Genomic DNA, 17,675 nt, shown 5'->3' on the forward strand with positions numbered 1-17,675 from the left:
TAGAAGTAAATCTCATTATCTATATGTAACATGACACATACGACTAGTATAAGTTCAAAAATTAATACTTTTATTGAATTTATAATTAGATATTTTATCTATTTCCACTTGGATCAGGTTTGTGTGGCAAAGTAAGTCCTGGTTATGGACTTTTGTCCTAGGAACATGACACTACCGTTTGCAATTAATGAATATATGACGACACATACGTCACTGCTGTGTGATATACGTTTCCATATCGACATTTACATTTACATTTCTATACGTTTTAAACTTTTTTTTTTTTTTTAATAGAAAGCAAGGTTAACAAGTAAATTGAAGTTTCTGCGAGTATCGTGAACTAATCTGTTCAAATAAGTGTTAAAACTATTTCTATTTGAAAAATTCGCGGATTTCATGGCTTGGCAAAGTTTGAAATCATCACTTGTTCCAAAACTTTGAAAACATATATTTTATTATCTCATTATAAATGTACTCGAAAAAATGAAATGAAAAAAAAAAAAATGCAGAAATCTGAAGACCGGTGCTATCTAACTATAAAACACCATTAGTCATAGTGTAAAAACAATCGCGAATTTTATCTTATTATTGTTCATTGTACGTAGTTTGTTTGTCTTAGTAAAATTCAGTGAATATTAAAATTTACGGGATGAAATAATTTATAAATGTAGGATACCATGTTTTCTAGTGTAATTAAATTAGACAGACCTCAATAATTATAAGTTTTAAGAAATCACTCTGAAATAATACAAAAGAATAACGTCAAACACATGTTACAGAAAGTTTATACATGCTGACACATCTTTATGCTAGGAAACAAAACCCATTGCCGTAATATATTTTCAGGGAAAAAAATCCCAGAAATGTTCTGTGAGTGCTCTTAAAACATATATAATTAAACTTGACATTTCACTGAGTTAAGAAGTCATAAAACGCGGAAGTTAAAACTACTGTATATAATGCCCGATGACGCCTGTATTTCATGTAACTATATTTTACTCGAAACAAATAAACGCCTAGGTTCATACCATGCTTAAATGTGATTTACTTTATCCGAGATACAAGCAAATGCAAGATTGTACTGTATACAGTCAGCGACAAAAGTTCCTTCCGTATGGTAAAATTGGAAATAACGGTAGTATGGCTGGAACGTACAAAACATTTACATTCTTTTTTATTTGCTAAATACTATACTCAAATTGTTCTTCCATTCTGAAATTATTTATGAAACTAATTTCATCCAACGGAAATAACTTTTGTCACTGACTGTACCAGGGGAAAGTTTCATTCATTTACGAGACTATAACATCGCCTGTGATAGTTCAATGATTTTTTTTAAAGTACTTTATATATTGTGCGGTAATTCGTGAATAAGGTAAGATTCGTTTCTATCAGTAATCGTTCACCAGAGTGCTTGTTGCTTCAGAAAGTGGAAGTTAGCTAAGCGGCGATCTAGCTAATTTATTCAGCCGATAGAAATATTAAAAACGAACATCCAGTCACAAAATGACACATCTATAGAATTTCAAACTAAAGTGATCAAATATTTTGTGCACTCGCATAAGTATGTGAACAGTAATATTTCGTACACATAGCCCTTCGAAGCTGAATTTTCAAAACTTGGCTATGCCTATAACGTGCCACAGGTAATGAACAGTCATTATACCAAATATTGCTCGATCTATTAAGTAGTATCGATATCGGTAGTAGTGGACCCGGAAACGGACATTCTATTGTATGTGCTAATAATAGTATTTAGAATTACTTAGAACATACATGGTCATGATCAGAAAACTTTATATGGTACAAAGCGTGTCTTTGAGATTGGAAATTTTAATATCCAGTTTCCGGACACCGTGAAGGCGAGCTGTTGAGAAAATTTGTGATACCTGCTCGTGAAACTTAATCTTGTTATTTTTATTTTTAATTATATTTTGAAAAATGCGAAAATAGAAAGTGTGCAAAATGCGTTGTTTTTCATTTACATGAACTGATGAAATGAAATGAAAACTTGACGCGGTAAAATGAAAGTATAGTCAAAGAAATAATATGTAAAATTATCTATTGATCTTTCGGAGAAAAAAAAAACTTAGAGTATATTATTATTATTATTATTATTATTATTATTATTAACCCAGGGAAGAGCCAGACCAGTGTAAAAATGTCAAGCGTGAAGACTTCCAAAAACATATAGGAACTCGTTCTTTCGTACGCTAATACAGCTTCTGCATTACAAGTGTTAGAAATGAAATGATTAACGACTTGTGCACTGGCCTAAAATTGATTATGATAAACCTAAACGAACGTTAAAATTTAGGGCGATTCAAAAGCCGATATACGTCAAGTTTCAAACATCGAAGTAAGTTTATTCGGGATATAGTTCCAAATATTTCTGTATGGGTACGGTTTTTGCGAAAGTACATGTAAGGTGGGTTTGGCCCATAGAACTTGTAATGCGTATAGAGTCTGGACACATTATGAAAGCGATAATTTTGATATTGTGTATTAAACTAACCGATTTCCTTTAAGGTTTTTTAATTCTTCGTGTAGTTCGCGACAAACTTCTTAATTTAGAATACGATTATCCTTTACATTGAACAAATGAAGTAAAATAGACCGCTTCGTAGCCAAGTGGCTAACGCGCCTCTTTTCTGTGCGTGAGATCTAGGATTTGATTTCCAATGAGATTTGCAGCCTCGAATACAAACCTGAGTAATACGTATTCTACTTTAAGCAGTAGGTCCCGTCATATATAAGGTACGTGTGGACAAGGGGCTTTCAGTCCAATTAATTAATCAAATAATGTAAAACGAGATATCCCATATTGTATAACCTCCGTATGGACAAGGGTCGTTAACCCTTTGGGGATCCTATGGTACAATTTTGTACCATACGCGTTTTTCATGGTACATTGCGTTATTTCTCTTCTATTTGAGCTTTTTCGTCCGTTTTTTTCCAAGTCCAGAGGCCTTGTAGAAGACATTACGTATGGTTTCAGACCTTCCTGCGTCCAGACATAGGAGGTGATGACGTCATAAGTCAAAAATTTATTTTCTCATTTTCTAAGCCTATGTTCAATATTTTTTGGCGGGCTGATTTTTCCACGTAGAAGATTGAAATTTTGCACAAACATTCAGTCCACCGAGTAGTATTTACCAGATTTTTTGTTCCGATGTCAGTGCTAAAACAGGGGGGGGGGGACCAGAGGGGCAAAGGGGTGAAAAAAGGGATATTTTTACCCCAAAATCCCGTTTCTCATCATTTTCCCGCCTCACATACATGATGGGGACACGTGAGTCATACCGTCTGAAAGGCAGTTCCATTCTGAAGAGAATGATGGTCGAATCACTGTCCTAGGGTAATTAGGGACGTCTCAGGGATTTTTTGAAAAATATACTTCTATATAGGGAAAAATGGGACATGGTGGGTATATTTTTTTGGGGCGGGCTTACTTTTGCACCTAGAAGATTGAAATTGTGCACAAACATTCAGCTTACCTAGTAGTATTTATCAGATTTTTTCAGATCTCTGCGTTAAAACAGGGGGTCCAGAGGGGGAAAAACTGAAAAAGGGATTTTTGGACCAAAAAAATCCTGTTTTTCAGGATTTTCCCGCCTCACATACATGATGGAGACACGTGAGTCATACCGTCTGAAAGGCAGTTCATTCTGAAGAGAATGACGGTCGAATTATTATTCTAGGGTAATTTGGGACGACTCAGTGATTTTTTTTCAAAATATACTTCTGTATAGGGTAACATGGGGAAATTTCTGAATTTTTTTTCTGGCGGGCTTATTTTTGCACCTAGAACATTGAAATTGTGCACAAACATTCAGTCCACCGAGTAGTATTTAACAGATTTTCTTTCAGATTTCTGCGTTAAAACAGGGGGGGGGACCAGAGGGGCTAAAAGTTGAAGAAAGGGAAATTTAGACCAAAAAAATCCCTTTTTTCTGCAATTTCCCGCCTTAGATACATGATGGAGACATGTGAATGGTACCGCCTGAAAGGCAGCTCTATTCAGAAGAGTTGTTGAGTTGAGTTCGAGTTTAACGTCCCGTTCAGCAGCGAGGCTATATGAGACGTGGACCTACTGATTAACGTGGAATCCGAACCACATGAGCTCCCACCGGGAATCGAACCCGGATCTCGGATCGCCACAGGCGCGTACGCTAACCGCTTAGCCACGGAGGAGCTCTCTATTCAGAAGAGAATATGGGACACGACCCTAGGGTAATTAGGGATGTCTCAGGAATTTTTGTTCCCTGAGATCATAGTGTTTTGTGGTAATTTGGGGCATGGTGGGAAATTTTGATAAAATTTCTCCCTCCCTTACTATTCAAGATAGAAACTTGAAATTTGGCACACACATTCTCAGATTTTTTTCTCAGATTTTTTTTAGATGGCTACGTCAACACAAGGGGGGTGCAGGGGGGCCAAAGTTCGAGAAAAAAAATTCCCTCCGAAACTTTCACTTTGACATTTTTTCCGCTTCTGGTATATGGTATGAGCATGCAAGTGGTACCATTTGAAAGCCAGCTTTATTCTGAAGAGAATGAGGTATGAACCATGATCCTAGGATAAATAGTGTCGATACAGTAGCTGCTTGACTGAAAGTCTAAAAAATAGCCCAAAAACCCCGGATCCGGAAAGGGTTAAATCCAACCAAGCAATCAAGTGGAGTAAAACAAATTATTCCGTCTTGTATAACCTCCGTATGGACAAGGGATGCTAAAGTCCAATTAATCAAATGGTGTAAAATGAGATATCCCGTCTTATATAACCTCCGTACGGACAAGAGGAGTTAAAGTCCAGTTAATCAATTAAGTGGTGTGAAACGAGATATCCCTTCTTGTACAATCTCGCGTGGAGAAAGAGTATTAGATTCAATTAATCAATCAAATTATTCCGTTTCGTATAACCTCCGTATGGGCAAAGGGTATTAAGGTACAATTAAGTGAAGTAAAACAAGATATCTCATTTTGTACAGCCTCCGTGTGGACAATGGGAGTTATAAGTCCAATTAATTAATCAAATGAGGTAAAACGAAAAATCCCGTCTTGTATAACATCTGTGTGGACAAGAGACGTTATAGTCAAATAATACATTAACATTTTTATATTGTTATTTATTGGCTTGCCCTTGAGTTAATCCTCAAGACCTTATCTATTATAACACGGTTTCTCATCCGGGTTCGATTTACAGAAAACCAGGAGACATATGCAAGGCAGGATGAAAAGAAATGTAACTAGGTTCTTGTTGACTAAGAAAAAAGTTTACTTTTTCTTGTTATTATGTGGATTGCCAGATAGAAAATATGGTAAGAGAGTGATGAAAAATGCAGGGTTTGGGTTACGCACAAGACGAAAACAAACATAGCTCTCCCAACAGAAACACAAGTATTTTTGAGATGAGATCATTTTCACGACGCATTATCGAGATGAGACAGCCTCAGATCTTTCTTTCGTAGGGATCTCTGTGCACCATAAATAAATAATAAAAAGCATTTAACAAAATATATCTTCGTTAAAGTTCTTTTATGTAGTACATATACTATACAGTGTAGCAAAAGTCCCGTCATAGAGCAACTATGTTATAGGTAAAGATACGAAAAAATAGAAAGAGCAAAGTTGTTGGAAACAGGTGATTTTCAATCTAAAATGGTGGAGTTTTTTCTGTTGCAGTATCTGTTTTAGCTCCACACTGGTAAGGTGCCCTATTTTAAATGAAAAAGAAACGTAGCCAGTTTAACGGGCTCTTCTCTTGGCACCTCATCATCATACCAGCACTATAGTATTGTTGAGAAACGGATTCTAAGTGTTCTAGGATCCCTTACACAACAATGTACATGTTCTTCGTGTCATTTTAACGTGCTCTTAACGTTGCGTTCGAACAGCTTGCTGAACTGGAAACGTTTTTTTTTTTTTTTTTTTGTATCTTACGTAGACAACTTTACCAGTGTAGAGCTCATGCTGATGTGATTGCAAAAATTCCATCGTTTTACCACCAAAAATGTAAAAAAATGTAAAACCATCTGTTTCCAACGATTCTCCTTTTTTCTTATCGCATCTTTACTCATAACGGAGTTGGCCTATGGCCCCGGACTTTTGATACACCCTGTATTCCTTACAGAGGTTGCTCGTTACCCGTTGAGATTCTCTTAAATTCGTTTTATAATTACACCCCAAAATTCAATATCTATCTACAAATTTTCTCCATTTTTCAGACCTCCAATAACTCCTCCTCTCCCTCTTCCTTTACAGATTTCATTAAGATGTTTTCTTGTTGCAAATTTTAACTTTGAACTTCTTAACTGGTTAAGTATTCCATTTGTCTTCATCTAAAATTTCAATGACATAGTTACCTTATGATCCTTTGTGGGCACCCCTGCTTTGAGGCGTCTTATATGCCTTCTTTTCCCTTGCATCATCGTGTCTGCAGGGTCACGACTGCAACATTGCACACATTATCGACAGAGAAGTCATAACCATTCGTGTAATTTCAATGGCTTTTTATTTGTTTCGAGGAACTGATTATTCAACAATCACCCCTCTACGAGGCGGCTTTAAGATTTTAATTTTGGGTAGGCCCTCTCCCTCGCTTATGGATACACACATTTAATTGATTAATGTCAGTAGGAAATTACTTTTATAGTAGTGATTGATGCTATTTGTTAAATAATTATCTGCCATTAATATAAATAGTGAAAATATACTGTATTTACTCTTTATTGTATCTTTCAGCGTTTATATATTTTTCAAAATTTTTTTGGTACGCCCGTGCCTACCCGGCCTACGCTAAAGCCGCCACTGCCCCTCTAACCAACCACCAGATAATGAAGGAAGGCAGTTACCTTCTTCTTTCGTCTATGAAACAACTACATAACAACAAGACAACAAAAACGAGAGAAAAAAGAAAAAGGAAAAGAAACAAAACGAAGGAATGGTGATTTCTACAAATTGATGTGAATTAAAAGGGGAACAACTTACGTTATTATTATTATTATTATTATTATTATTATTATTATTATTATTATTATTATTATTATTATTATTATTATTATTATTATTATTATTATTATTATATCTTCCTTACCCTCAGAAATCATTGAATCAGACGATAACGAGCGCAGTGAAGAGGGATGGGCTCAGACGTCTCAATATCATTTCAAGAGGCTCCAAGTAGGCTACATATAACAAACTTTTACGATTCGCGATGACAAATCATGTATTCCCGACTAATCCACACATGTTCATTTGACAAGAAAAGTGTTCCCGAAAAAGGTATCAAAGAAAGCTTACAATTAGTTCCTTCTTTTGTAAAGAGTGAACTTAATTTCAAATAGAGGAATGAAATGAAATATTATATGAAATTTTAATTAAATATTTTTTTTTCGAAAAAAGTGCCCTACTTAAATTTATATTATATTTTTTGTATTCCTATCCACAGCAAGTATACTAGGGAAAGAGACAGGTAACTCCTTATTAAGCGACCATCCTTCTTAAGGACTAGTTTTCAGTTGAACTGGAGGTGATTATTTAATAGAAGTTTCACTGTGATATCCAAATACAGTACCTTGAAATGAAAACTTTCTAGTGTGTATTGGATATGATCTAAATAACGCTTTGCATGTCACATTATCTGCGAGCCTCTTCAATAGTTTACTCTTGTGGGGAAAAAAAGAAAAAAACATTCCGAAGTCCCAGTTCGTGTTTGGCAGTTGCAGAATAAAATTTAAAAAAAAAATCAATGGAAGAACTAGGAAGAAAACGAGACAAAGGAAAAGAAACAAAACGAAATAATGTTGATTTCTTCAGAAACGATGTCTTATTATTAAGGCCCGGATTTTTACGTAAAAACTTTTTTTTTCAAACATGTACAAGTCCAAAACAAAGTTTATTAGCTCAATTAAGAGTCTGCAAGTGTAAATTACAAATTTTACTTCACATAAAAATATGTATTATCTGAAAAAAGTTACGTAAATAAATATTTTGGACATTTTTATAATAAATACATATTTTTGATAATTTTCCATTATTTTATTCTTAATTTCACAACTAATTGTTCTTTTCTTTCTCTTGAAAGAAATTAACATCGGGAAAAGAATAGGCTACATATTGACATGTTGACATGCCCTTATATATGATAAACAATACCGAGCTCCGAAATTTTCTTACCAAATATACGAACTTATGTCCTCCAGATGAGTCAACGCTTCCGAAAACTACAGCTATCTACCCAAGTGCTATGAAGAAACATTCACACACATTAGGTCCGTATGTGAAAGTGGAAAAAATTGGGTGAGAATTGATGCAACTAGTGATTCTGTTAGTGTTAGAAAAGTGGGAAATGTTACGGTTGGTGTACTGAAAAATGATGAAGTAATTTCCAAACATGTCTTGCTAGCCTCTAGAGAACTTTCAGTTACGAATCACGTGACAATTATTAGGTTGTTCAATGAGTCTTTGCACATTTTGTGACCGAATGTTGTGAAATATAACAATGTTTTGCTTTTTTCTACTGAAGGTGCTCCTTTTACGAGGAAAGCTGGTGAAGCTCTTTCTGTATGCTACCCTAATATGATTCACGTGACGTGTGTCGTATACGCCCTACATCGATTGCATGAAAAAATCCTAACCCTTTGTCCTAAACTAGACAAGTTAGCGTCAAATGGGGAAAAATTTTCGTAAAATCGCCAAATAGAATTCAACTTTTAAATGAAACAAATCCCAATCCTTCACTTCCATAGTGAGATGTCTGTCTTAATGCAGTACTATTTTATGCGGAGAATTTTGAAGCATTTGTATCTCTAGTAACTAAACTAAACCCAGACAACGCTTCATCCATTGAAATTGTTCAAAATGTAGTAAATTACAGTGGCCTGAAATGTCACTTGGCTTTTATATCTGCTAATTTCGGTTTCTTGACTCGCTCTAAAAAGAAACTAGAAACTACGATAGATTTATAAAGTACTTCGGTTCAATAACTGCAGTGCGTTAAAAGAAAGCTGAATGTTCTTTCTGCTTCGAAAGCTGAAATCGTAAGAAAAAAATTAAGGATTTGATTTAGAAAAAGATTGGCTATAAAACCGTATGTAAAATATCTGAAGTATTTGAAGGAAAAACATAAGTGAAGTTGATGGTGTGAATATTCGTGCTATGCCCCTTTTCAAATACGCGAGGTTAACATCATGTGATGTAGAACGTTTCTTTTCTCAATATAAGACATTATTCCGTGACAATAGGCATGGCTTTACGATGGACAATTAAAAAAAAAAAAGTTAGTTATTCACTGCAATGCCCATGGAATTTCGACATTTGATGAATATGACCTATTGGTGAGAACCAGTATTTATTTTTCTTATTTTGGGCATTTTCCCATACTTTTCCTTGATATTTTTTGTTAAATATATATATTTTTAATTTTTAGCAAATATTTTTTTTCCATTTTTTAGCACATAAAAAATAAATATTTTAAAGTTTTTAGCACATAAAAATCCGGGCCCTGCTTATTATATACTAATTGTACAATGACACTCACGCTTAAGCTGCGAGAAAGATATAAAATTACGTTCAAAAACAGTGAAACACTATTTCCGCATTGTAGGAAACTATTTATACCTATGCATTCTCCAGTTGCGGATCTAGAAGGTAAAAATTAGCGGGATTTGGGGGCAGCCAGAAGCAGACTATGATAGGCATAGCATGAGTTTACAATTTTTCATGGGTCCTGCAGAATTTTCCAACTTAACTCTCTCCCAATGGATACTATAGCTACGTTGGACGTTGACATTGTGGACCTTGCACATTGCATAACAGAAAAATTGCAACTATATCTAATGTTTCAAAAATTTTCCAATACAGAATAAAAGGTAACGCTTACTATAAACTTTCAAAATATACAAATAATAGCTTAATTTTTTTTTTGTCACAAAAAACTGGGGAGCCTAGGTCCCCCGGTCCAGGGCTAGATCCGCCAATGGTGTTCCCCCAGATTTGAATTACATATTTAAGGATAACTAGCTGAACCTGCGCTGTCTACTCAGAGCATCATTCGGTTATGACCATGAATCTCCTTCCCACTGTACATGTCTCCTTACTCACACAAGTAATGGATAGGAAACTCACAAAGGAAGTGAATTTGCTATGTATAGATGTTAGATTGAGTTTGTAGGAAATTTGTAGAAGTAACACCATATCAAGTGGAAATATATTTCTTTTCTAATGAATCCAATCCGTCCCAGTACGCCTCATTCCGTCTCTTGAGGCCTTTGGAGTTGCAAGCATGCAATAGGTTTTGCCATTCAGATTTAGCCCCTTTTAAGATCTTGGGTTTTGGGGTATTTTTAAGACTTTCAATCAAGCAGCTACTGCATCATCACTATTTATCCTAGGATCATGGTTCATACCCAATTCTCTTCAGAATAGAGCAGGCTTTCAACTACACCACTTACCACTACATGCCACTTACATGTGCATACCATATACTAGGAGGTGGAAAATTGAGGGGAAACGAGAAATTTCCAGAAAATTTGTTTTGTCACACTTTGGGACCCTATGGAACAGCTCTGTGTGAACGTAGAATCTCATAAATACTACTCGGTAGACTAAATGTGTGTACCAAATTTCAAGCTTCTATCTTGAATAGTAAGTGCGGGAAAATATTTAACAATAATCCCCACAATGCCCCAGATTACCGCAAAAGACTCTGATCTCAGGTAAAAAAATTCTTGAGACATCCATATTCATCTTAGAATCATGGTTCGTCCATCATTCTCTTCATAATAGAACTGCCTTTCAAACGGTACCATTCACATGTCTCCATCTTGTATCTGATGCGGGAAAATCGCGAAGAAAGGGATTTTTGGTTAAAATATCCCTTTTTTAAAACTGTCTGCCCTTCTGGAGCCCCCCTGTTTTAACGCAGAGATCTAAAAAAATCTGATAAATACTACTCGGTAGACTGAATGTTTGCAAAATTTTAATCTTCTAGGTTCAAAATTAAGCCCGCCAAATATATATATATACCCACAATATTCCAAATTCCCGTATAAAGAAGGACCTTGGGTAAAAATTTCCTGAGACATCCCTAATTACCCTAGAATCAAGGTTCGCCCACCATTCTCTTCAGAATAGAACTGCCTTTCAAACGGTACCATTCACAGGTCTCTATCATGTATCTGAGGCGTAAACATATCGAAAAAGGGATTTTTTGGTAACAAAATATCCCTTTTAAACCCCTTTTTCCCCTCTGGACCCCTCTGTGCTAACATAGAGATCTGAACAAAATCTGATAAATACTACTCGGTGGACTGAAAGTTTGTGGAAAATTTCAATCTTCTAGGTGCAAAAGTAAGCCCACCAAAAAATAATGAAAATAGGCCTAACAAACGAAAATATATTTTTTGATTATGACGTCTTCACCTCCTACGTCTCGAAGCAGGGAGGCATGAAACCATATGTAACGTGTTCAACAATGCCTCTAGACGAAAAAAAAAACGCTCAAATAGGAGAATTATAACGTAAAGTGCCATAAAACACCCATATGATACAAATTGTTCCAAAGATCTTAAAGGGGTTAAGCAAAGCGCCTGCTATGTCCATCAACCCGCCATACGTAACTTCTCTACTGGTTGCCTAACCGTAGTTTCGGCCTGCAACAATATTAATCTTACGGGTTCACAACGACTCCTAAAATGAATAGAACAATAGCGACACGGTTTTTGAAAAGTTGAATGAGAACAGGGCATAACATTGAGATATATCATTAAGACGCATCTATGAATACGTCTCTAAAATATAGTTGCATGGATTGTAATTATTTTTTTAGTCAATTGGTTTGTTGACTAGAGTTTAATGCCCCTTTCCAGCATGAAGTCCATATAGAACGAAACCCATTATGTAAACAGGAATTCGTACCACTACTTGACTTTGTATGCAAGATAAGCACTGCCCAGAAATCGAACCCGGGATTCACTCGGGCAAGAAAGGATATTGGCATCACGTGCTTCACGTATACATTTAAAAGGGATATTATGTTTTAAAAAAAGAAGAAGAAGAAGAAAGAAAAGAAAAGAAAAGAAAAGAAAAGAAAAGAAAAGAAAAAATGTAACTAAAACCAAGATAACTTAAAATACCTATACTACTGTACATATTTTATGATTATCTAATAAAACGTTGTTGTTGTTGTGTTGAGTTTAACGTCCCGTCCAGCAGCGAGGCTCTATGAGACATGGATCTACTGATTAACGTGCAATCCGAACCACATGAGCTCCCGCCGGAAATCGAACCCGGGTCTCCCACGCCAAAGGCACGTACGCTAACCGCTTTGTAATAAAACGTGTATGACATTTGCGTCTAGTTTGAGGACTTATGTATTATTATTATTATTATTATTATTATTATTATTATTATTATTATTATTATTATTATTATTATTATTATTATTATTATTATTAAATAAAATTTCATTTCTATTAAATGTATTCAGTTAGTCTATAACTGAAGCCAAGTTTCCTTTTTCTCTATCCTTTGTGCTCTTTTGTAAGTTAAAAACATATACTTTCATTTACCAATTTATTTGCCAAGACCTATACGGTTTGTTGCAAGGATCAATGAAGCATTGGAATAAATGTAGCAATATTTTTGTAAGATCAGTGCAATCATAGAAGGTAATGTAATTCCAATACATTATTCAATTAAGCTTCAACGCATTCCTGAATGTATGCAACTAAAATATTTAAATACATTCTGAAATTTTGTTTATTCAGGTGTACAGTAAATGTTCGATTATATAATGGTAAGCAAATATTTATATCATAAAACAGTTAATTTATAAATATGTCTACTTTATTTTTAAAATAATACAAATGTAAATTACTAACTTATTCTTCCCTTTGCAACTTCTAGAAATTCTCCCTCCATTGTAACCAGTTATCCGAAAGTGTCTATGAATTGTGAATGAGTTGAAGCCTACTTGACTCATTGCAGGGGTGCCCACAAGGGGGGGCTATGACGCAAACTGCGTCATTGAAATATTTGGGGGGGTTAAAAATCTATATAAATATGTTTGAGGGGGGTAAAAATTAATCGAAAAGGTTTTTTTTTCATGGAAGAACACCTACGGATAGACAATTGAGGGGGGGTGCGTCATAGACATGATGGGGGGGGGGCACCACTGCTCATTGTGCAATAATTTAATTGTTTCCTACAATTACACTTCGTCAAATAACGTTGAGTTTGTTTATAAAATTAAAGTAAAACAACTTATGTACTTTGATCTAGAAAATTAATTTATAAGTAATTTATATCTACATGGTTTTGGCTGTAGTTGTTCCTAATACTACTACTGAATTTTTCATTCTTTTTCATAGATCTATCTTAGGACTATTTAACAGTATCTTGCATTGTAATCCATATACTTTTAAGCGGGGTTAAAAGTGGATCTGAAAAGGTAGGGGGACGCATGACGTCACGCCGCCCCCCTTGTCTTTGTCTACTATATTTTTTAGAAAGTGGGGGACGCCACAGATATTTTGTGGAAGTGCGGGACGGCGTCCCCCCTCACTTTTACCCCTGCTTTTAAGATAAATTTAGTAAAACGCAGAGGACACTGAATTTATATTTTGAAACCTCAAAAACGTGGAATATGCCGTAGTCTGAAAACGAATCATGATTTTTAAAAAAACGCCTTGCTGATAGACAAAATAAAATCCAAAACCGAGGAAACGCCCCTGTAATTGAGACATTTAATTGAAATTGACAACACTGCGTATTTTTCCCTTAGGACAGTATACGTCGTTAACAGTATCATACAAAAATCCAGTTATTGGATCGTTTATGCTGTGACTGCAATAGTAGAGATTATTTAAGAGGAAGGAAGGAAGACAGTCAATATAGAATTAATAATAGATTAACTTGGAGAAAACTTAGAAAAGTTTTATGGATTTTACTTCACCTTTTCCTTTTACCATAGGTGCCCACCAAGACTTCCTTTGCACAACACACGATTTCTTAATCGATTTTTTAGGCGGACGTCGACTGCACTGTTTATGGTAACACATTTCAGCATGTGCGAAAAACCTTTTCATTAATCGTAAGTTATTACCGCTTGGACCCACCATGAAATCACATTGGTAGTTTTCACTTTCGTAAGTTTCATCTAAACAACATTCGAGATGTTCAGAATGTGTAGTGAAAAGCGTGTTTATAGCACGATGGTGAAGCCCTGCCATTCGTGCTAAAATACCTGTTACGTACACATCATCAATCCAAAAATAAGGCACTTTAGGTGACAAATTGACTAGTTTTTCTGCTGCTATGGGTGTGGTTACGTACAGCCATCCTGATAAGAAAGGATCATATGAGGATTGTGGGTACTCCTCCTTTGTAACAAACCATTTACTTTTTGGATCGCGCACTGGTTTCATCCCCCGTAAAACGTATCCAAGCAAAAAGTCAGTTTCTTCATATCCTTCAACGAACAATCCTTTTAATAAATGTATGAGCTGATACATGTCTACTATTATATCATCATCCATTTTAATAACATAACGGGCTTGTTTACAATAATGCACTACCCACTGTAAACCCATTATATGTTTGTAAGTTAAATTTCTGTATGCTTCTTGAAAATCACCCTGTACTAAATCCCCATAGCGTGCGTTTTCGTGTACTAGAGCTGCTTGCGATACGTAATTTATATCACTTCGAGGCTGGCGGTCATTCACAGCCAATAAAAACACGCGTCGCACTCCCAGTTGTTTCAATGTGTTGCTAGGTAACGATTGTCGAATTGCGCTTCGGGTCTCGACGTCAGCAGCGTATGACGTCACAATCATAATAGCATAAACATTTTCAGAGTTTCCGCAAACTTTATCGTTAATCAGGTAATGAAATCTCGGCAAGTCTAATAATCGTAAGTTCGATGGATAGATTGGATCTTGACTCACGGGTTCTGGTCTTCGAAGCGGTGGAAACAAAATTCTATCAAAGGAATAGCTAAGTATCACCACAAATCCAACACAGAAAAGTAAAACAAATATAATTCGTGTTTTTCTCATTCTTATCTCCGTTGAAGACACACCTGCTATCAACATTCATTGCGATCGTAACGCTGAGTTGGTATAAATGCTTTTGATATATCTCACAAATATTCGTCTGCGATGACACGTTAAAATATGCTTTAGATATTCACACATAATCATTCACAACATATTCATTTTCTTCTACGTGTAATATATATTTTTCAAGGAAGTCCTTTCGGCGTTTATGCACTTCACTTCACACTCAGCGAAACAGTGACCTTTTTTCATATAGCGCTTGCCACTAGTGGCACAAACCTAGATCTGAAACCTGTCCGCTGGATACACAACAGAATACTTCGTGCCGGTAAATAACTTGAATTCTTTTTCTCCGAGTGGTTAAGCATCTCACGTGTGGACACAACAACGTGGCCTTGAGGAACAGGACGTGACGTGTCTATACGCCATCTGCTTGTATTCAACTTGAATGCAAGTACTTTAATTAAACTTCCTGGGAGAAAGTTACGTGAACAAGTCTGCGCAAACCAAAACAGACTGATGGAGAAAGAGAAAATAAAATGAGCGCACAGCGATTTGCTGCCTACATTCATAAAAGTAGAACAAGTTGCTTGGGTTCGCTTTTTTGCTAAGTGCTTTTTGTAGTCTGTTAACAGACTGAATGATTCCGATGCTATATTTGTCAAGGTGGATTGAGGCACGCGAATAATCCTTTTGCCTTCGAGTAAACACATCTGATTGGTTTATATCACACCGCTGAAATCTCTCTCTCTCTCTTTCTCTCTCTCTCTCTCTCTCTCTCTCTCTCTCTCTCCTATCTTCCCATATACATACAGTATAACATCAGTGGGATGCTATTCGGAAAATGCTCAAAAGGACGAAGAAACCTGAATGTTTTAGAGCACTTAAGTTCAAGATGTATTCTTTCCATTTATTAGGTGATTGGCTAGTTGGCACTTAACGTCCCGTTCATCACCGAGGCTATCTCGAGATGTGGACCTGTAGTTTACGATGGATCATTACGATACGTTCGAATTTCAAGGCCTTCCCACCGACAATCGAACCCAACTCTTTCATGCATTAATGTGTTGTAATAGGCAGATAATAATGAAATAATAATAATAATAATAATAATAATAATAATAATAATAATAATAATAATAATAATAATAATAATAATAATAATAACCTGAGTTTCATGAAATGTGGTAAGTCTATTTATTGCGGCTTCTGAATGGAATCTATTGCTTGGAGTTGATGGATTTTTTTTTCAGTTTAGCATCTCTTTCAGCATCGAGGCTATATGAGACGTGGACCTACTGCTTAACATGGGTCCAAACCAAATGAGCTCCCGCCAGGAATCGAACACCCAAAGGCGCGTACGCTAACCACATAGCTACAAGGTAGCTCTGTATTGCTTAGAGTTGAAGTCAGTCAACGACAAAGGGATGAATTCACCCTAATATTAATAAAGCAATTCCAGATAACTTTAATTTTGTTTCTGATTTTGATTCAACATGAGTATATTTTAACGCTTAAAAGATTTGCTCTATTGCTTTGGGTATAAAGGTGTGAATTCATCCAACAGTACAACTATGCTAAAGGATAGCGTGAAGTAGACAATTCGTGTTCCCTTTAAATGTTGTTAGCAAATGAGAGAGTTGCGCTGTTGCCACGATTTGTTTACCTCATAAAAGGAGAGAACTAGAAAACGATATATATATATATATATATATATATATATATATATATATATATATATATATATATATATATATATATATATGTCACTCTCACGCTTCTCAGCCAATTCTTAAGCAGATCGTGAATTATAAGGAGCGATGAGGGTGATTTTACTCCTAATCATATTTTGATCCTACAAAGAAACAAACTGAACTGTCCCTGGCTGGGACGCTTGTTTTCCTCCCCAAACTATGCTTAATGGTAAAAAGTTTTAGCATATTATCAAATACGATTCTCTTTTGTCCTATTATCTACACATAGATTAATGTAAGATACTTTCAAGCATGCCTCGGAAAAATAGATGCGAACATCTCAGGTAGTAGCTATATACTGTAGTTTTAGTACTATATACTATCAGTAAATCGCTAAATTTAGTGATTTTATATATATGTAAGCGTTTTTTTTTTAAGATTTTGACTTTAGCATAGCAAAATGCGAAACAAACTTAAATTTGCATCGCAATTTGTAAGTTTTGTATCGCACTCTCGGCATCCAAGATAAACATTATTATTATTATTATTATTATTATTATTATTATTATTATTATTATTATTATTATTATTATTATTATTATTATTATTATTATTATTATTATTATTATTATTATTTCATACAGTGAAAGAGTAAACATTTTCTATGGATCACAAACAAGTGTGATAATGTAAAGCAAAGTAAGGAAAAAGTAACAGAAATTATATTTTTAGAAAGTTCTAACTTTGACATTCTACAGATTGTTTAAGCTGGTAGCTGTTTTCGAATGAGTCCGTAATTATGGGCTTATATTATGAATTATATTTCTGGGCTAATATTATGAAACAAATGAAAAATAGAAGGGCAGAAAAGAGTACTGCTAAAGTCTCATATTTTTGCTAGTGATCTAATTTTTGAAAAG

At 35.1% G+C, this 17,675-nt stretch overlaps 1 protein-coding gene across 1 annotated transcript; it reads right to left on the bottom strand.

Annotated features, from left to right (window-relative positions):
- Positions 1-855: 855 nt before the first annotated feature.
- LOC145695070 (beta-1,3-galactosyltransferase 5) lies at positions 856-15,698 on the bottom strand. The gene has a single exon (XM_081771916.1). The coding sequence runs from the start codon at positions 15,095-15,097 to the stop codon at positions 13,928-13,930; it is 1,170 nt and encodes a 389-aa protein (XP_081628042.1). The 5' UTR covers positions 15,098-15,698; the 3' UTR covers positions 856-13,927.
- Positions 15,699-17,675: the final 1,977 nt, after the last annotated feature.

The sequence above is a fragment of the Thermobia domestica genome, chromosome 9, assembly GCF_964235325.1.
Source record: "Thermobia domestica chromosome 9, izTheDome1.hap1.1, whole genome shotgun sequence".
NCBI lineage: Eukaryota > Metazoa > Arthropoda > Insecta > Zygentoma > Lepismatidae > Thermobia > Thermobia domestica.